Source organism: Lissotriton vulgaris, chromosome 2_2 (genome assembly GCF_964263255.1).
Source record: "Lissotriton vulgaris chromosome 2_2, aLisVul1.2, whole genome shotgun sequence".
NCBI lineage: Eukaryota > Metazoa > Chordata > Amphibia > Caudata > Salamandridae > Lissotriton > Lissotriton vulgaris.
Window position 1 is genome coordinate 31,020,627 of NC_141688.1, and position 21,455 is coordinate 31,042,081.

The 21,455-nt window shown below is 45.8% G+C and overlaps 1 protein-coding gene across 1 annotated transcript in view; it reads right to left on the bottom strand.

Annotated features, from left to right (window-relative positions):
* GRAMD2A (GRAM domain containing 2A) overlaps nucleotides 1-21,455 on the bottom strand; it is a 124,160-nt gene that overhangs the window by 96,379 nt on the left and 6,326 nt on the right. The window contains exons 2-3 of the mRNA XM_086959856.1: nucleotides 19,346-19,403; nucleotides 2,501-2,573 (exon numbers count right to left, since the gene is read on the bottom strand). Of these exons, the coding sequence (XP_086815982.1) occupies nucleotides 2,501-2,573; nucleotides 19,346-19,403 (131 nt within the window). The remainder of the gene's footprint in view (nucleotides 1-2,500; nucleotides 2,574-19,345; nucleotides 19,404-21,455) is intronic.

Below are 21,455 nucleotides of genomic sequence, written 5' to 3' on the forward strand. Positions count from 1 at the left end.
AATTTTTTTATCCTATCGGAAAACATTTTTCATTGTTGAGAACGCCCCTTCCTTACTCCCCCAGCAAATCTGGGGGTTATCCTTTCCCCTTCCCAACCTGTAAGAAGAGACACTCCAGTCTTTGGCTGGAGAAAGTCTCTGACCATGTCCAGGGTGGAGGAGGTTAGATCAGAGTTTCTGAAAGCCCACAAGCACTCATTTTGTGGGCACCCATATACTTACAAAGCAAACCACTCCTTGTAACACCCACTCACCACCCCTCGAGTGGGATGTACTGTGGAAACTTGGCAGAGATCACTGTTAGCATGAGCTGAAACCATTTTGTTTGTGGCATCCATTTTAGTTAGCCATGTGTTTGCCATGTGCTTCCCCGTCTTTGCTGTTGCATGCTTCTCTATTTCGCCTGAGTCATCTTCTATAGTTAACTCCTTCAGCACTGAGACTGAGCACTGCACATGCTCAGAAAGGCCTGTAACTGCTAGAATGCACCTGTTACAGATTTAACTGTCAGGCTATTTTAACTGATGTCAGCATTTCTGTAACTCCTCCCACTCTGTTGACTAAGTGATCCTTATGTATCCTTATATGTAACTAGCTATGTGTGTGTACACTTGTACTGCCTCTTTTTGAACCTCCATGCTTGCACTGCAACCATCACAGTGTAAAAGGCCCATGGATTTGTACCCCATGTGCTGCCTCATACATTGCCTGAGGGTTATGTATCAATGCAGTTCCACTCATGATTCCTAATAAACGATTTCTTTGAAATCACAGCTTCCGTGCCAATCTCTATTTTGTCAGTCTAAAGGACCAGTGCGCAAAGAAGGGCGAACCCATGCACCAGTGTGCCTCTGAAAAGGCTCACCCCCACAGTACCACTGAAGATCTCTGCACTAGTGGCAGCGACATTTGCAGTAGTAAATCTATTTACATTTAGCAGAAGTCCTTTTGTGAATTCATGGCAGGCATAAATGGAGATAATATATGCAAAAAAGGAAGGGGTATCCCCGACTAGAGTTCCTAATTCGGGATGTATACAGTGGTTGAAAAAACAGGATAATTAGGAACAGTTTTAACTAACGGACAAGACCTGACATCAGACAGCAATGACTATAGATAAACACCGTGCATGGTACAAAAATATATATACATTTTATTCAAGAAGTCTCTTGGTCATTAAAATGCAAACATTTTTGTTTAATTTCAGTTGTAAACATACATCGTAAATCCGACACAATGTATGTAAGAGCTACTTCCTATGGTCAGAATCTTTACTTGTATTTTGAAAACTGTTAATATATTGATTGTCTACCTTACCTAGTAGAATTTATTCAGCACTAAATTTATTGTGAGTGTAATGTGCTGTTGAGGAAAGGCATAGTTTTTATTGCTATTTGGAACTTTACTGAAGTATAAATATATTAGCTCAGATTGCAGGTTCAGGCAGTGAGCCAGGTTTTTTTTGCCTATAATGACATCTGACAGCTGCACATTCTTCACAGACAATGTCCTACCAGGACGTTTGACTCCTTTGGTTCAAGCCCCTTGACTTGTCTATGGTCTACTGTGTTTCTTGGCGCCTAAGCTCGTCTAATCTAGTCTTTAGTGCTTAGAGGTGATTCACTGCACATTGTACCTGTGAATAATTCATCACACATCACACACATTCATGCAATTCACTTTTTAATACAGTTCACCCTTGATAATACCTCACAATACATTTCACGATTCTAAACAAATACGAAAGTTATAACTCCGTTTTTTTCACAACTCCAGCTAAATTATATTACAGTACAATACAAGTAAAAAAATATTACCCAAAAAATAAGGCACAATTCAAAACCAGAACATTTGTTGTGAAACATCACGTGGCATGGGTCATGCAAAGTATCACATCACATCTGATAACCATCCACACATCTCACAGCACGTGACAAAACAAACGCAGAACTAAATCAAAATACATGCACAAAAAGCCAAAGCACAACACCACACACAGACAAAAACATATAATACATCATCACATCATTGTCGGAAATTTCCAATACTTAAAAAACCCATTAAACAACATGTCGAAAAGCCTACATATATCATAACGAAACAGACCTTTCCACCTGCGCTGTAGCTTCCACTCCCATACATTTATCGCACACTGTACGACAAATAACACTAATGGTATCATGTGGAACAGATTATCCTGTCATAGTCACTATAAGACAAAGCTCATGGTCACATGAAAAAACTCATATCTCTCACTACACATTTCAAACAAGCGCACACAACTTACCATACACAAAGAGAATCAACCAGCTCAAAATCAACTCGCTGCACAAGACATGACATGAATGCACAACAGCGGCATTTGCACAGCTCAATACAAACATCACAATACACATTACACCACTCACTTTGGAACGAAATGTACAGTTTATGACACCAGAAAGCCATCACAGAACTCACAAAATAACTCATTTTAAGCATTTTAGCCTTTGGGACTCACCTTTCAATAGATTTTCGTCTTTTGGTAGGTCTTTGAACAGCTTGTGGTACAGAGTGTTGTATTTATTGGGTGTCTACGTGGAGAAAATAACAAGATAGAAGCTTTACACACACCCAGTCGAACATGACAAGATATACTCCACGATGAGTCTCAAGATACAGTGACATAGCTATGCATTTTGTCCCTCGTCGCGGTCCCGGCGATGGCCGCCCCACGGCTGCCATATGTAAGAGTAGTGGCGGCGGTTGCTGGCGATTCGGGGGGAAGTTGCCAACCCCCAAAACTCATGCCGCCTGGGGCAGACAGTCCCTCCCCTTGCTATGCCACTGGCAAGATACTCACAGATAACAAGCTGTACATCTAAGTGTGTCACCCCTTGACCTCCTATCCAAGGGTGTGCAGGTTGGGAGTCAGGATGGGCATTTTCTGTCTCTCATACCTGAGGCTAACCAGACCATCAAAGATGCATTTCATCCTTTGTCTACTGCTTCTGGGCCCTGGAGCAGCCATGCCCGAACCGCAACCAGGGGGACATTCCAGAAAACACAATGTAGCAAGGTTCAACAAAGGCAGCCCAACACAGCCTTCCTCATCCTTCTTTTGAAACACACAGACCACTTCTCACCAGCTCTCATGGTACGTCACTGGTCTCTGAACAAGCAAAGGGCTGGAGTAAGGACACAGCCTACTTCGCAAGCCCATGCCTGCTCAGTGCCCTGGCTACCTCAGTGATCGGCTACTAGGAGACACCTGACGTTGGCTACTCAAAACAGAGCCATCACCCACCTAGTGAGAAATATGCATTATAGGGCTTGAATATACATGTACCATGCTCCTTCACATGGAAATAGATGTTACATCATCTACTCCATTATTGGTGAATCAAGTGACTTTATTTAGGCCACCTGGGCCATAAAAGTACAAACATATAAAAGCATACAATAAATAAATAAAAATGCACTATGGGAAAGTCCAGTGGCACAGTTCATAAAAACATAGATGTATGACAAAAAATTAAATTGTCAACAGTCGAAAAGGAGAACAGTATATTGACTTTTAAGGATGGTGTGCACATAGGTGATACAGCAAAAATATGTGGTGCCTACTAGGTGGTTCAGACATCAAGCGACTATGGAGGGGGAAGAGCCTTCTTTCTAAGTACCCACATGGCGCCCAAGAATTTCGCAACCGAAATGGCAAAAACCAGGCAACTGTCCACTTTAAGAATACGGAGGGCAACAGGGTTGCAGTGCACACAGAGCAGCCTACATATAGGACCTAACCAGATACTTCGGGGGAGGCAGAAGCTGGACACACAAAAAAAACGTGCGGATCATTCTCCTCTGGGGAGTTGCAAGCCAGACACCCAGCAGCTCCCCCACGCACCCAGTTGGAAATGAACGCTCTCAGTGGTTGAGTGTTTACTCAAAACTGAAAATATAACTTGCCGTCCAAAGTGATAGACAACTGATCCCAGAAGGGTTCAAACCCACAAATAGGCTTGAAGTAAGTCGACAATGTCATTAGTTAGCTTAGAGCAAACAGCTTTCCAGGATTGATTGCCCATTGACTGTCCAGTACTGCTGTTTCAGAGAATCCTTGGACGAGAAGTTAGTGTAATCCAGATAGTCCCACAACTCAGGCAACACAAAAAAGTAAAATGCCTCTTTAATTCTGGAGAGCCAGGAGACCTTGCTAAAATGGTCGTCATTCATGACATCCTTGAGGCATTTAGCATAGTGGACAAGTTTGGGTGTGGCCCATAAGCGTCTCCAGTACAGTAATGGATTCAGCCGAATTTTGCCCGCCACACCCTCTTACACCCAAATCCACAATAAGTGGGTAAAGAGGGTACTGGGAGGGAGAGAGGGAAGATATCTGAGTAACTTATTTTCAGATTTAGTTTGTTCTTCAGAATTAGAAAAACCCCACAGGTCCGTCCTGTAAAGGGCAGAGCCAAGTGCTTTGACCTCATGGATTTTGAGTGCAGGTATGATGGGTTTGGTAAATGAAATAAAATATTCCTTTAGTAATGCACCCGAAGTCTGCCTAAGTTTTGTTGTCGCCTTATTTACTTGGGACCTCAGTCCATGCCCCCAGAGAACGTCACACCAAGATAAGTAAAAGAGTTGACCCTCTCAAGGGGATCTCCCTCCAAGGTGATTCTCCCCTTGTATGATTTATGTGGATTGAACTACATCAGTTAGTTTTAGAAGTGTTGATCTACTAGCCAAGAGCAAGGCAAAACTCGTCAGAGCTAGTCGCAAGATTCTGGAGGCTGCTCGGGGTCTTAGAGATCAGCAAGGTGTCATATGCAAAGAGGAGGATCAGAATTTTGGTTTGAGTGAGGAGTGGAGCATCCGTATCAGCCTGAGACAGGAAATGTACAATATAATTAATAAATAGCGTAAACAGTGTGGGTGCCTATAGGCAGCCCTGACGGATGCTTTTGTGAACTGGTACCCTAGCTATCAACTGACCCTGTTCCCCACACCTGATGCGGGCATAGTTGTTCTCATGTAGAAGAATTAGTAGCGATAAAATATGTGGTGGCATTTCCAGGTCAGTAAGAACTTTCCATAGGCCAGGCCATGGGACCAAGTCAAAAGCCAATTTTAAGTCAACAAAGGCAACATAGAAGTTGTCCTTACTGAAGCCAACAGTCCTCCAGTAAATCAACAGAAAATGAACGGCCTGGTCGATTGTTGAAGCCTTCCTTCAAAAGCCAGCTTGGAAAGGGCCAATGATGTCTTTCTCAGATATCCAGTCTTTGATTTTTACCAGCCGACAGTGACAAAAGACTTTTTGGAAGCAATCTATTAGACTTATGGGTCTATCGCTGCTTAGTTGGGATCTATCACCTTTTTTGTGAATAGGCAGTAATATTGCACCCTTCCAGGAGTCAGGAATGGGAGCCCCTTTGGCAATTGCATTAGCAAGAGTTAAAGCCTCCATACCGGTTAGAAATATGTCAGCCAGGCACCATCAGGACCGGCTACCCTGACGCGCGAGACAGCATTTAAGGACTGGATGATATCTGTAATGTCAAACATTTGTGTGGCGCAAAAGGAAGAGGGAGGGATGAGTCGTTATCTGGGTTGGGCTGGTAAAATCATCAGAGTATAAATTGTGGAAATAATCAACCCAATCAGATGGAGTGACGCTATTTGAAGGTTCCGGTGACTGAAGAGCCACCATCCATTATTGGAATACGTGATACTCCAGGATGGCCGCAAAACTCTTCTTTTCACCATTTATTAGGCATGGAATCCAACAACCTGTCTGTGGTAATAGTTTCTTATTCTGTAGTGTCTGGTTGATTGACCTTGCCTTCATGTCTGTAAAAATCCTTCCTCTTGCCTAGGCCCAGTGAAATAAAATAAAATGTTGAATAAATGGAGCGCTACAGATTAGCGGCCCTTTAGCGCTACAATCCCTCCATCATGACCACGGAGAAAACCAGCTGACCTCTGGAAGCACAGTTAGCTTCCTGGCTAGGCAGAGGAGTGGAAAGAGTGCGATGGACCTCTGGCAAAATAGCCACCTCTCCTGCAAACATAGAAAAGGGAAGGAGGACTAGCAGACATCGCGTGTTACACCTCCACCTAGTATCACCTGTTGTGCATTCACCCATCTGGTCAACACAGGAAAGAGGCAGATGACTCGCAGATCTACAGCTCTGGAGCTACACCTAGTATCACCTGTTGTAAACCCACAATTCTGTGCGAAACAGGAAAGGGCAAGATGACTAGCAGACCTCCAGCACTATACGTACAGCCTGTGTCACCTGTTATAAGCCCACCTGTCTGGGCAACACAGAAAAGAGACAGAAGACTAGCAGATCTCTGACACAGAGTATAACCTGTTGTAATCCCTCCAGTCTTGGCAACACAGGAAAAGGAAGGAAATGATCAGAACTCCAGTGTCTCCTCAGCGAAAATATCCAGGAAACTAAAGAAAGTCCGCAGACATCCTGCTCTATACGCATTCACAGTATTACGTTTACCACATGACTATCTGTACACATGACCTGCATCACAGGTTTTTACCCAGTCTGGGTCTAAGAGCAGGTGAGTTGATACACAAGGACCTAGAAAACTACATTTAAAAAGTTATTTTATGAGGATGAGGTGGATTACTGAACTCCAAGGTATTCCCCATTTCACTGGCACAACTTAGAATCAGGCACACAACTGCAGCTAGTGTGCAGATTTCATATAAGGGGTTAAATTGGGAAATCTATGAGGAGATGATTACATGTATTCTGGTACCTTGTTATTACACATTGAAGCTGTAAGTGTCTTGTTTTCAGCACTGTTTTGAGATTCCAAAACTTGTTAACTCACTTAATGCTTCCCTAAAGAGAGGGATTAGATCCATTGGAAACAACTGGCGGTAGTCCCGAAGTTTGAGTGCAGCACTCTTAAATCTAGTCCTGAAGTTTGAGTGCCGCACTCTTACATCTAGTCCCAACGTTTGAGTGTAGCAGTCTTAAATCTAGTCCCGAAGTTTGAATGCAGCACTCTTACATCTAGTTCCCAAGTTTGAGAGCAGCACTCTTACATCTAGTCCCGAAGTTTGAGTGCAGCACTCTTACATCTAGTCCCGACGTTTGAGTGTAGCACTCTTAAATCTAGTCCCGAAGTTTGAGTGCAGCACTCTTAACTCTAGTCCCGAAATTTGATTCCAACACTCTTAAATCTAGTTCCAAAGATTGAGTTCAGCACTCTTAAATCTAGTCCCAAAGTTTAAGTGCAGCACTCTTAAATCTACTTCCAAAGTTTGCATGCAGCACTCCTAAATCTAGTCCTGAAGTTTGAATGCAGCACTCTTAAATCTAGTCCCGAAGTTTGAGTGCAGCACTCTTAAATCTAGTCCCATTTTTTGAGTGCAGAACTCTTTAAATCTAGTCCCGAAGATTGAGTGTAGCACTCTTGAATCTAGTCCCGAAGTTTGAGTGCAGCACTCTTAAATCTAGTCCTGAAGTGACGAGTGCAGCACTCTTAAATCTAGTTCCGAAGTTTGAGTGCAGCACTCTTAAATCTAGTCCCAAAGTTTGAGTGCAGCACTCTTTAATTCTAGTCCCGAAGATTGAGTGTAGCACCCTTATATCTAGTCCTGAAGTTTGAGTGCAGCGCTTTTAAATTTAGTCTTGAAGTTTAAGTGCAGCACTCTTAAATCTAGTCCCGAAGTTTGAGTACAGCACTCTTAAATCTAGTCCCAAAGATTGAGTGCAGCACTCCCAAATCTAGTCTCAAAGTTTAAGTGCAGCAGTATTAAATCTAGTCCCGTAGTTTAACTGCTGTGCAGTTTGAGTGCAGCACTCTTAAATCTAGTCCCGAAGTTTGAGTGCAGCACTCCTAAATCTAATCTCGAAGTTTGAGTCCAACACTCTTTTTTTTTTTTTTAATTTTTTGAAACCTTTATTGTGCAACAGAAGAGTACAAATACGGGCCTACAACCATGCAGGCCGGCCTCGAAAGCAATTGGAAGCACAAATAGTAAGGATAGGTCGGCCCAGCTGTCCTAAAGACAAAAAGCAGCAAGTGTCCATAACGTGGAATATGAAGGGGGGACAGCCTGGTAAAGGAGAAGTTAGGTTAATTTTTAAAGTTTTTTTAGATATGAAGGATCAGCTGCATACAATCCACCGAAAGTACAGTACAGGCAATGAACCCAGCAAGTTGGCTACAAAACGAAGGATGTTAATGGACAAGCAGCATACGATAACACTAATCCGGATGATAGCACAGTCCAACAGAACATACTGGCCATTGCGCGCCCCACGAATGTAATATCTAATTTCCACAAAAGCACAAGACTGTCAGCGGAAAGAAATGGCAACTCTACACCCAAAAATCCTACTGACCCATAAGGAAGAAGAGTCCAACACTCTTAAATCTAGTTCCAAAGATTGAGTGCAGCACTCTTAAATCTAGTCCCAAAGTTTGAGAGCGGCACTCTTAAATCTACTTCCGAAGTTTGCGTGCAGCACTCCTAAATCTAGTCCTGAAGTTTGAATGCAGCACTCTTAAATCTAGTCCTGAAGTTTGAGTGCAGCACTCTTAAATCTAGTCCCGGCTTTTGAGTGCAGAACTCTTTAAATCTAGTCCCGAAGATTGAGTGTAGCACTCTTGAATCTAGTCCCGAAGTTTGAGTGCAGCACTCTTGAATCTAGTCCTGAAGTGACGAGTGCAGCACTCTTAAATCTAGTTCCGACGTTTGAGTGCAGCACTCGTTAAATCTAGTCCCGACGTTTGAGTCCAGCACTCTTTAAAGCTAGTCCCGATGTTTGAGTGCAGCACTCTTAAATGTAGTCCCAACGTTTGAGTGCAGCACTTTTCAATCTAGTCCCGAATTTTGAGTGCAGCACTCTTAAATCTAGTCCCGAAGGTTGAGTGCAGTACTCTTTAATTCTAGTCCCGAAGATTGAGTGTAGCACCCTTATATCTAGTCCTGAAGTTTGAGTGCAGCGCTTTTAAATTTAGTCTTGAAGTTTAAATGCAGCACTCTTAAATCTAGTCCCGAAGTTTGAGTCCAGCACTCTTAAATCTAGTCCCAAAGATTGAGTGCAGCACTCTTAATTCTAGTCTAAAAGTTTAAGTGCAGCACTATCAAATCTAGTCCGGTAGTTTAAGTGCTGTGCAGCACTCCTAAGTGCACAGCATTCGCAGTGAGAGGTCCAGTGATGTGGAAGAACCTTCCTCAGGAGCAGAGCAGCTGAACTTCTGATTCCATTTTGCTGTTTTTGTCAAGGCCTTGCTATTCAAGAAAAACTTTCATGTGACCACTCGGACCTGGAACAGCGGATGCAGGTGGGGACATGTGAAGCAAGTATTTAGAGGTTTGAGGCATCGGTGCGTTAGCGCTCCTCGGAATACCATATAACTGTATAAATAAATTAGCTGTGCAAAGGAAGGTGGGTATGAAACGAGGAAACAATGGCACATGCTAAGGATCAGTGCTTAGTGGCTTAGATTAGTTACATCAACATAGTATGTCATCGCGTGCACATAGCGACCAATGCTTGTCTTCACCTAGCCGCGACCCTTGCTCGGCCCATACAGCTCCTGCTTTAGTAGCAGGACGCCCTTCTGTGTGTGTTGTGCACTAAAAAAATACACATAACACAACATAACATATTTTAGTATAGAATTGTGTATACCAAGTTGGCACACGTATAGCATTTCCCTGACGTGGAATAAAGTACCATTTGATTAGTTTACCGCCTCAATCAATTACAAGCTTATGTTTAGTTGCAAAAGTTTGCATATAGGTGATCATATTTCATTGAAATTAGATGAAGTGGCACTCTGGTTTATTTCATTTACTACTTTTATGTGCAGCTAATGTTGCCAAAAGGTATCTTTCAATTAATTTGCTTGTGTGAGGAAGGAGCTGTACAGAACGTTGTGAATTCACCTTGTACTCGGAGACAACTGGTTCCTCAGATGACTTGTGTCTATAATGTGGTCCTACCTCCTGCTGGAGCGGCTGCTTTTTTCGGGGATTTCATGGACATCAAAAAGATTGAAAAAAATTGAAGATGTAGGATTACAGGAAGAAAATTCCAAAGGGAGTAACTTTGCAGATGGAAAATTACTTCTCATAAACCATGTTTTTTTTCTACTGACCAGAGAGCCACCTGTGACTGGCCATCCTTAGTCTACTCGGGTTGTCTGGCAAGGTAAGGGGGCACTTGACCGTGGAGGGCCCTATGCAGGAGGAATGGGATCTTTAGTTGAGCCGATGTTTGGTCGGGTCCCAGTGAAGTGATATCAGTGCGGGAAAGATTATGAGATAAAGAGTGTTCGATTGAGGTCAGGGATGAGTAGGCAACAAGATTTTCTTCTCAGTGAACCTTGATCTTGTCCAGGTGGGCCGACCTCTGTAGAGTTATTCCACAAATGACCACGTCTAGAACAAAGACCAATGTTTGAGCAGAAAGCAGAACATGCAAGATCCTGTAGAACGTGCATATATGTCAGAATGTATTTTTAGCGACATTGATCACTTGTGTTATCAAAGCCATGTTTGCGTCCATGCTGAAGCCCAGCAGCAGACTTCATGAGAGTTATCAGAGAGAGGCCCTTGTCTAGCACTTTTATTACCTTGATATCTGTATGCATCCTCATCCCTGTGATGCCAGTGAATCGTAATGGGTCACAATTTGCAACCTATTGCATTAATATTTATGAAGTAGATCAAACTGCAACCTATTGTGATTCAGTATTTTGTGAACCTATTAGTACATGGGTTAATTCGCAAAATACAAATGCATTCTGTAAACATTAGTGCACAAATTATGACCTCTAATACTGAATGCATTCTTAGTACATCTCGACCCTACTTTGTTGAGCAAGGGTGACTGCATGCCTTTTAACCCTAAATCTGGTTTCAAATTTAAATATTTCTATATTTTGAAGAATTATTATGCATTTGATTGCACGAGATACATTGCTGTAGAACCCATACCATGGCAAACTTGTGAAGGGGGCCTACACTTTAGTATAACTACAAAACTCCCTTGAATCTAAACACTTCCATACTCGTGTTAACACTACTAATTGAGTGATCCGCATAATTGCAGGTTCCAGTTGCCATACGCAATTTTATGTTAATTTAATTTGATTTTGTACATGAATCCCCCCGGGAGGGGTACCTCAGCGCTAGGACAGATCGCAGGCAAAGAAGAAATGCTGACTTAAAACAGCACTGTCTTGAGCAGTTTCCTGAATTTGATATGGTCAGTACACATTTGAATATGATGCGGCAACTCATTCCAATAAAATGGGGCTAAATAATAGAAAGACCTACCACCCGCTCTTGATACGCGGGACAGTGAGCACAGCTTTATCACTGGATCTCAAGAGCCTGACTACACATTATTGTTTGAGATTCAGATTCAGGCAGCTGTGTTTTTTCCCCGTTAACGACTTGTAAGGCATCAGATTTGAAAGATTATTCTTCTCCTTACAGGCAACCGATGTAAGGATCTCAGAAGAGGTGTGGAGGCAGAGCCAGATGCAAGGTTGCAAATGAGACGTATTTGAACAAATTGTTTGGATAATAATGTCTCATTTGCAGAGGCTGGTCATGCTTTGGCATAGTCTAATCTGCTGATAATCAGTGCCGGATCCTAGGTTTTCCTCGCCTTAAGAGGAAGGAAAGTAAGAACTTTCCTCATCAGGTGCATCATATGGAAACAAGCACTAAAGGCAAACAGATCCTGCCCTTTCATAGTTGAGGCTTGGTCCAATCGGACACCCAAGTTCTTTACTACCTGTTTGGTTGTCGGGCGACGCCAAGTTCTGAAGGCCATCAATCTGAAGGCAAGAGCTGTTGGGCCTTAACGAACAGCTTAATCTCGTTTTTCCTGCATTCAACTGTAGGCAGTTTCTGGTAATCCAGGCTGCAATAGCTTTCATCCCTGTAGAGAAATGTTCTTTTACTTTGACCCGAATTTTGTCAAAGGAGATGACCAACCTCGTGTCAAATCTGAAGGGCTTGTCAGTCTTGGCAAAGAGGGCTACATATATGTTAACAAGTGTGGGGCTTAAGCATGAGCCCTGAGGGACCCCTTTGTCTATCAGCATGGTGTGAGATTTGAAAGAACCCAAAGAGATAGTTTGAATTCAGTTTTTTAGAAAATCACAGAACCACTGTAAAGCCATTGCATGTATTCAAATCTCATACAACATTTGGAGCAGCCTGGCTTGAGACACAGTGTCAAATGCTGTGGATAAATCCAACAGCACAAGCGTAGATGCCTTTAATAAAGGTGAAACTGTGCTGATTGCTTATTAATTGCATATATATTCCAATGTAGAAATGCATTTTGCATTGGCAGAAAAAACCATGACTGTAGTTCAAACAGCTGTCCTAAAGAAACGTCCATTGGCTCAGTGGAAATGCATAACTGTGGTATTTCCCATTCCAGCCTTAGAGGCTGTCGCCAAGGCAAGCGTTCCTAACGCGAAAACCTTACATCCTATATGGATCCAGTGAGCCACTTCCTTAACAGCTACTATTGTGCTAACTCCCTTGTGCTGCTGTCTTTCTATTCTTTTGCATTCACGAAAATGCATTTAACCAATTGGTGATACAATGCACTGACAATATTTTTGCACTGGTGGTGATGGGAGACAGGGCAATGACATGCCATGTGGGGGGAACCATTTTGATGTAAGGTCCCATGATCCTACGTTAAAGTCTGTCCAGAAAATAATGACAGAAGAGTGGGAAATGACTTCTGTGACTCCCCGAGTCCAGTTTGAACTGCCTACATTTTATGTAAAGGTCTTAATTCCCTCATAAAAGGGAACAGTTGATCAAAATCTTTAAAAGTGTGATTAACTGCTCTCTTCGTCAAAATGTGACGTATATTATATATTTTTTAAATCATTGACGGGAAAAACAATTTTACTAGTTGTCCTTCAGATGAAAGAAACAGCCCCCATGCAGATACACAAACAAACATATCTCTGATTGATTTAAAGGGGATTTTAGCCAGGCCCGCTTGAATTGTTCTATTCTGCATCTGTGATGTTTGTGGCACTTACAATATAATCGATCACCTGCTTTATATATTTGCAGATTTTAACACAAAAATTGTTTCTAGCTCAAACAGATCAAAATTCACTTTTAACACTGTCACGCATCTTGCTGCTCCGTGTCAGGCCCTTTGCAAATGTTAAATTGTCTCTTCCATTTGCTGTAAACTGATACCAATGAAGTGAAACCTTGGCCCAGAATGTGACAGACTTTTTAGTGTCTCCTGTCCCATAATTTTACCCTCCACTGCCACGTAATTCCAAAGGCTCTGGGGCATATTATCAAGAACGGCGATAAAATTATCGCCGCATTAGCGCCAGAAAACTGCAGCTAAAACGGAGATAATTGGCTTAATAATATGCTCTATGGAATTCCAATTGAAGCCCATGTTAGATGTCCTTCTTATCTAACATGGGCTTCAATTGGAATTCCATAGAGCATATTATCAAGGCCATTATCGCCGTTTTAGCGGCAGTTTTCTGCCGCTAAAGATAATATGCCCCTCTGTTCCTAGGCAACTGTAACCTCTATGGTCAGGATTACAGAGCTGCAAATCCAATTTACAACACAAATGACAGAAACAGTCCAAGTGAGAAGAGGCCAATATCAGTGTTCAGCACGCTCACTGCTGTTAGCGTGACCTCCCATTGCTCTTAGCAGCAGAAACAAGAGGACGGTGCAATATCAATTAACCCAGGGACATCAATTTGTAGAACCAAAGATTTTCTTATGTTTAGATCCAAAGACAAGCCTCACATTTTTAATGCATTGTGTAATTGAATATAGGACCATGCAAGGTGATACACCCAGGTACTACAGGAATGGCAGAAGGAATATTTACTCCGGCGCTCACGAAAAGCACGGGCAGAAGTGGAAACCTCTGCTCTGCATCCAGACGTAACATACTGAAGCGCCCTGCTTACATTTCCTCGGATCTGGGTGCAGGGGCCTCTTTTATGTGGGTCAGCTCTGCTCTGGGTGCATTGAGTCTGGTTCTGGAGGTCGTTTTTAGGCTTGGAAGCTGTGCTTTGAGTCCCCTGGTGTAGTGCCTAGGAGTTGGTTTCATGCTGTACGCTTATGCTCTGGTTTCACTTTCTCACTGGTTCTGAATCTGGACTCGCTTTTAGCCTACACTGCTCTTTTGTGAGTGCTTATGGGGGCTGATGTCAGTCCTGGGCATTTAAGCTTCCATTTGGGCGCATTGGTTCTAGGTTATGTTATGTTATGTTATGTTATGTTAAAGTGCATTTTTATAGCGCTCGGCTACTCTAAAAGAGTGTCCCGGCGCTTTCCACAGGCAACTTACAGTGTATGATCAACATAACAAGTAAAACAGAACCCAAAAGAGAAGGAGAAAGAAACCCACCTAAACAGAGTGATTAAAAAGCCAAGTCTTCACATTCTTCCTGAATTGAAGCAAGTTGGGAGTGCTACGGAGTGCCAATGGAAGCGAGTTCCACAGCTGGGAGGCCTTAAGGCTGAAAGAGCGCCCCCCAATGCGGGCCTTCCTCACGCGTGGAACCACAGCAGTGAAGAGGGATTCCGAACGCAGTGAGCGAGCAGGGCGATAGAAAGCTAACCTTTTCTTCAGATATCCTGCGCCTGAGCCAAACAAAGCCTTGTGCATCAGCGTCATAGATTTAAAAACAATCCGCTTCCGGATTGGAAGCCAATGGAGCGTCTGCAGCAACACAGAAGCCCGTGCTCGTCTGTGCAGACCAAAGATTGCCCGGGCTGCCGAGTTCTGTGCCACCTGCAGACGCTGAACCAAATAATCCGGAAGGCCTAAGAAAAGGGCATTAGCATAATCAAGCCTCGATCCGATGAGCGCCTGCACCGTAATCCGTCTGTGCTCCGCAGACAGTAAGGGAAGAAACTTACGGAGCATTCTGAGGATGCCGAAACAGGTGCCGGACAGGCCAAGGATGTGCGCTCTCAGAGAAAGTTTGTTATCAAGCTTAACACCCAGGTTCTTGGCAACCAGGGACGATTGTGCCGGAGGACACATAGCGGCCGGCCACCACTGCCGCCACTCGGGATCGGAGGTACAGCCGAAGAATAGAACCTCCGACTTGCTGGAGTTGGCCTTCAGACAATTTCGCTGGAACCAGCTGAAGACCCTATCCAAGCAGTCCCGGATTCTCTCCCCATCAAATGTCTGGTCTTTTTCACATGTGAAGAGGAGTTGTGTGTCATCGGCATAGGACACGATCTGGGCTCCGTAAGCCTCAACCGCAGCCGCCAGGGGGGACATAAAGATGTTAAATAATGTCGGGCTCAACACAGAGCCCTGTGGAACCCCAACACCCAATGGCGGCATCTCGGCGGAGCTCTGGGAAACCCAGACCGTCTAGCGGCGGCCCTCCAGGAAAGATGTAAACCATCTGAGCACCATCCCCCTTAGGCCGATGTCGTAAAGCCTGGCGAGCAGCGCCTTATGGGGGACGGTGTCGAAAGCCGCCGACAGGTCCAACATGACTAGCATGGCCTTGCCACCCCCATCCAAGGTCTCCCTGATGATCTCAGAGACCTCCACCAACGCTGTTTCCGTACTGAAATTCGGACGGAAACCGGATTGGGAAGGATGGAGCAGATTGTTAGACTCTAGGAAGTTCGACAAGACGCCATGAACATGTTTCTCAGTAATCTTGGCCAGAGCCGGGAGAAGTGAAATTGGCCTATAATTGGCCAAAACCTCGGCATCAAGACCAGGCTTTTTCAGGAGGGGGATCACCATCGCCCTTTTCCAGGTGCGTGGGACACTCCCCTCCCTCAAGGAGGCATTGAGGATCGGGTTGACCAGGGGATTCACCACTGCCGCCATCTCGGCCAAAAATTTGGCGGGGCAGGGGTCAAGTGGGGATCCAGATTTAAGACTGGCTAACAGAGTCCGGGACATGTCACTGGAGACAGGTGGAAAGTCCTCCAGGATAGCCATAGGCATGGCCGATGTTCCAAGTCCTGCCCCAAGATCACAACAGCCCTCCACCGTGCTCTCCGAGAAGGAGGCCTGAATAGCCTTAATCTTGTCGGTTTAAAAGGTGGCAAGATCACGCGCCCACGCATCAGGTGATACAGGCGGAGGTGAATAAGAGGTGGGAGACGTGAACTCCTTCACAATCGTGAAGATCTCCTTACAAGAGTTCGCCGATGCCTCGATCCTCCTGGCAAGGTATTCCCGCTTGGCACCAAGAACATCACGGTGATAGGCCTTCACCGCCGACCTATAGACGAGTTTGGCCTCCCCATCGTATTGATGGCGCCAGGCCCACTCAGCGACCTTACATTGGCTGCGAGCCATACGTAGCGCCTCTGTGAACCAAGGCGCAGATTGCCGTTTCGCCGTGGACCGGGGGGTTGCCCTAGGGCATGGTCATCTAACCTCTCAGTCAGGTTTAGAGGTCACTGGTGCTACTGTCAGGCAGGGTTGCAGGTGGGGAGGTCAGCCTTAGGCTGGGAAGCTGTGCTCTTAGGGGCAGATTTCCAAGCACCTTGTGACATTTTTACGACACTGTTTCGTCACTTCTGAGACGCAGCGGTGTCGTAAATCATGCGCCACTATGCGACAGATTTACAACGTGACGCATCTAGTGAGATGCGTCACATTGTAAAGACCTGCGCTACATTATACCTGCATCAGGTATAATGTATACAGGGTGGGCGTTCAATCGCAAGGAAGCCCCGTAAAAGTGACTCAGTGAAATCACTGAGTCACTTTTCATTCCCAGCTGCGTCAAAATCTTACACCTGCTTGTAGCAGGCGTTAGGGGTGACGCAGCACAGCAAGTATAGGCTGGCCTTGAGCAGTACTGGAGTTGTGTCACATTTGCAACACGACTCCAGCACTGCGTCACCTATACACTGACAGAAGCATCACGCATCTGTCTCTCCTTGCGCCACGGTGGCCGAATTGTAAATGTAAAAGACACAATTGATGGACGGAATGCAGAACAAATCAAAACATTCACCCCCAGTCTAGAGGTCTGGGTTAAATCCATCATTCATTTGCTCACCATGCCACCTCAGTTTAGATCTGGCCATATGCAAATCTTGACCCTGTGCCTCATGTGAACAGTTCAACCCGAACTGCCAAGCCAGTTCCTCCCTGGACCAGAAACAAGCATTCTAGGACCGGTTACTGGGTTTCACCCCTCATCAGCTAGGATAGCTTGATTCCAGTGGCACAGTGAGCCCAGGACCCACGTTTGGGCATACCTGGCGCACTTAGGGCGAGAAAGCAAAAGACACACAATTGATGGACGGAATGCAGAACAAATCAAAACATTCACCCCCAGTCAAGAGATCTGGGTTAAATCCATCTAGTGAGATGCATTGAAACAATGCACTGAGATCAATCATTCTGCATGTAGAAGGTCAAGTGTATCCTGGGAACCTTTGCTTTTACTTCTGGGTCCCTAGGTTCTGGGTTCCTGATTGTGGATGTGGAGGTCACTGGTAAGCTGGGAAGCTCTGCTCTGAAGCAATGGGTCTTAGTTTGGAGGGCAGGCATAGGCTGTGAAGCTCGACTCTGAGGCAGTGGGTCTGAGGGCGGAGGGCACCCACGGGCAGTGAGGCTCGGCTCTGAGGCAGCGAGTCCATGTGCCGAGAGCAGTCACAGGCATGGAAGCTTGACACTGATGCAGCGGGCCTCAGAGTTGAGTGAGTAGTGGATCTGAGTGTGGAGTGCAGCCAGAGGTTGGGATACTCGGCTCTGAGGCAATGAGTCTGAGTGCGGAGGGCACAGACAGGCTGTGAAGTTTGGCTCTGAGGCAGCGGGTTTGAATGTGAAGGGCAGCCACACGCAGGGAAGCTCAACTCTGAGACAGTGGGTCTGAGAGAAGAGTGTGTGGTGGATCTGTGTATGGAGTGCATGGGAAATTCAACTCTGTGGCAGTGAGTTTCAGTGTCCAGGGCAGCCAGGGGCTGGGAAGCTTGACTATGAAGTAGTGGATCTGAGTGTTGAGGGCAGCTACAGGCTGGAAAACTTGACTCTGAGGCAGTGGGTCTGAGGGTGGAGGGCACCCACAGGCAGTGGGTCTGAGTATGGAGGGCACCCACAGGCAGTGGGTCTGAGTGTGGAGGACACCCACGGGTTGTGAAGCTTGGCTCTGAGGCAGTGTGTCTGAGGGCAGAGGACACCCACAGGATGTGAAGCTTGGCTCAGTGGCAGTGGGTCTGAGAGCAGAGGGCACCCACAGGCAGTGAAGCTCGGTTCTGAGGCAGTGGGTCTGAGAGTGATACTGGCTGCAAAATCTCAGCTCATAGACAGGGGCTCTGAGTGTGTGGGGCGGACACGGGCTGGAAAGCTCAGCTCTGAAGCAGTGGGTCTGAGTGTGAAGGGCAGTCACAAGCTGGAAAGCTCGGATCTGAGGCAGTGGGAGTACATCTGTAGGCTGGGAAGCTGCGGTCTTGTTCCCAAGGTCCATGTGTAGTCGTCCCTGCCAGACTAAGAAGCTCTGAAGTAGGGGTCTGGGTGTAGACTGCTCAGGGATCAGTGTACAGTTTGGTCTTATGAGCACAGTTGTCACATGTGATTAAGTACAAATCATTGTTGAACAGCAGGATTCAGCTTTACAGCTTCAGCTTTACATGTGCGAGTCCAGTCTAGACTCATGTATTTATTTATTTATATATTTATATAGCACACTACTACCCGAGGGTGTCTATGCGCTTGCAGCTCAACAAACAGACAAACCGAGAGATGTTACGTCCCGGTTGTTTAAGAGAGATTATAGGGTATAAACCCAGGTTTTAAGTCCCTTCCTAAAGGATAGTAGATCAAGGGAGTTTTTTTTAACTTTATTGGCATCTCATTCCACCATCTGGCTGCGACATGTGTGAAACTTTTCCCACCCCCTCTGTGAAGACGGAACTTAGGTTCTTTCACGAGCTTCAAAGAGGCAGACCGAAGTGTACGTGCTGGAATATGCCATTGGATGCGGTCTGTTAAGTAAATATGACCAAGGTTATGCAAGGCCTTAAAGGAGATGCAAAGTGCCTTAAACTTGATTCGCTTCTCCACAGGAAGTAAGTGCAAGGTTTTTAGAGCCTGTCTGGCCGATCAATATTTGGCTAAGCCAAAGAGCAGCCGAACTGCAGAGTTTTGGAGTACCTGCAATTATGCCACTACTGATTTGTTTACTCTAACCAATATCCCGTGGGCAAAACTAGGCCACAGCCCTCTGTGCCAGAGAGGTTAGAGGTAGATGGGCACAGGGGCACCAACAATCACAACATTATGAGACGCTGGCCCCCAAACGAAGGACCAGAGGCCCAGGGCGCCACACTCACCAGGTCGCTGTGATCCCTCTCTCTGTCATCCTCCTTTAGATTCTCCTGTGTTACAAAGCTGCAATGAGAGGGAGAGAGAGCTGGTTGTGAAAGAAATGAGACAGCAGTGTGCCACATACAGAACAAGCACCACAGGGGCACAGCCTTAGAAGGAGCCAGGACAAAGAGGAATTGAGGGTACACAGGAACTGAAGGCATGGATGAACTGAGACAAAAGTGAAGACAGAGAATAGTGGTGGTGTCAGCGGGGTCAGAACCCTCTACAACAGAGATCTGGAGAGCAAGCAAAGGAATATGAAGTGGGAGTAAACTTTGCACACAGGACAGTGAAGAAATGTAGGGCCAGTAAAAGCTATGCACTAAGAAAAGAGATGTTACTGAACAACAGCGACTCAGAGACCAATTTTTAAAGACCCTAAATTACTGTTGACTTCAATTTCCTCCCTACTGTCCCACTGTACCTCTCCCAGATTCCACGCCCTCCAACCCTGCTGATAGCTTAATCCCCTCAGCTCCGCTTACCTTCAAACAGCAGCCCCAACGCAGCCTTAGCCGGCATGTGAGACCCCGGGCATCCTTGGGTCACTCTAATATAATATTCTGCGGCGTTCGACACTGTCTCCTACAACACCCTCATCAACAGACTCTACAACATAGGCATACAGCAAGACGCCCTCAAGTGGATCGCCTCCTTCCTTACAGGACGCACACAGATCGTCCAATTGCCTTCCTTCGCCTCTGCTGCCAAAAACATCATATGCAGTATATCACAAGGAAAATTACTCAGCTCCACCCTGTTTAACATCTAAATGACCCCCCTTGCAGACGCCGTCAAATCCCATGGACTCCTCATAATCTCGTACGCAGATGACACTCAACTGATCCTCTTGCTCAGTGAGGACCCATCCAACGCCAAAACAAATTTCTGCAATACCATGACCAATGTAGCCAAATGGATGAGTGACTGCCGCCAACTCAACTCTGACAAAACTGACCTACTGATCTCTGGGAAGAACACCTCCACATAGGACCACGGCTGGTGGCCTGCAGAACTCGGACTTACACCCACACCGACCGACTATGCACACAATCTCGGAATCATCCTTGACAGCCAACTGACCATCAAACAACAAGTCAACGCAGTCGCCTCCTCCTACTTCCACACACTTCGCATGCTCAATCAAAATCAATCAGGAGTTTGTTAAAGCGCAACTACTCACCCGTAAGGGTCTCGAGGCGCTAGGGGTGGGGGGTCTGTCGTAGAGCCAGGCTTTGAGGTTTCTTGCGAAGATGGGGAGCGATGTTGTCTGTCTGAGGTGGAGCGGAAGGGCGTTCCATGCTTTGGCCGCGAGGAAGGAGAAGCAGAGGCCTCCCGATCTGGTCTTTCTGGTGCGGGGGACCTCGGCGTAGGAGAGCTGAGCTGATCGTAGGGTCCTTTGGGATGCGTGGAATTTGAGCCGGCTGTTCAGGTATGCTGGTCCGGTGCCGTGGTGGGCCTTGTGTGCGTGGGTGAGCATCTTAAAGGTAATTCTTGCCTTGACGGGGAGCCAGTGGAGTGTGCGCAGGTGCTGGGAGATGTGGCAGTGTTTTGGCAGGTTGAGGACCAGTCTTGCGGCGGCGTTCTGGATGTTCTGTAGCTTGCGGATTAGGTTTTTGTTTATTCCGGCGTAGAGTGCGTTGCCGTAGTCGAGCCTGCTGGTGACCAGGGCGTGAGTGACTGTCTTTCGGTGTTCGAGGGGGATCCATTTGAAGGTCTTACGAAGGAGGCGGAGGGTGTGGAAGCAGGAAGATGAGACAGAGTTGATCTGGCGGTCCATTTTGAGCTCGGAGTCCAGGATGATTCCCAGGTTGCGGGCATGGTCTGTGGGGGTTGGCGGGTGTCGCTCCAGGCGTCGGGGTTTGGGCCCATGATGAGTGCTCAGCAGAATCTTCAATTGGATCCCAACCAACACCAGAAAGACTGTCACTCAGATCCTCATCACCAGCCACCTAGACTATGGCAATGCCCTCTATGCCGGCATCTCCACTCAACTCCTCACAAGACTCCAGACCATACAGACCTCCACATCCAGACTCATTCTGAACCTCCCCAAATGAACCACATTGCCCC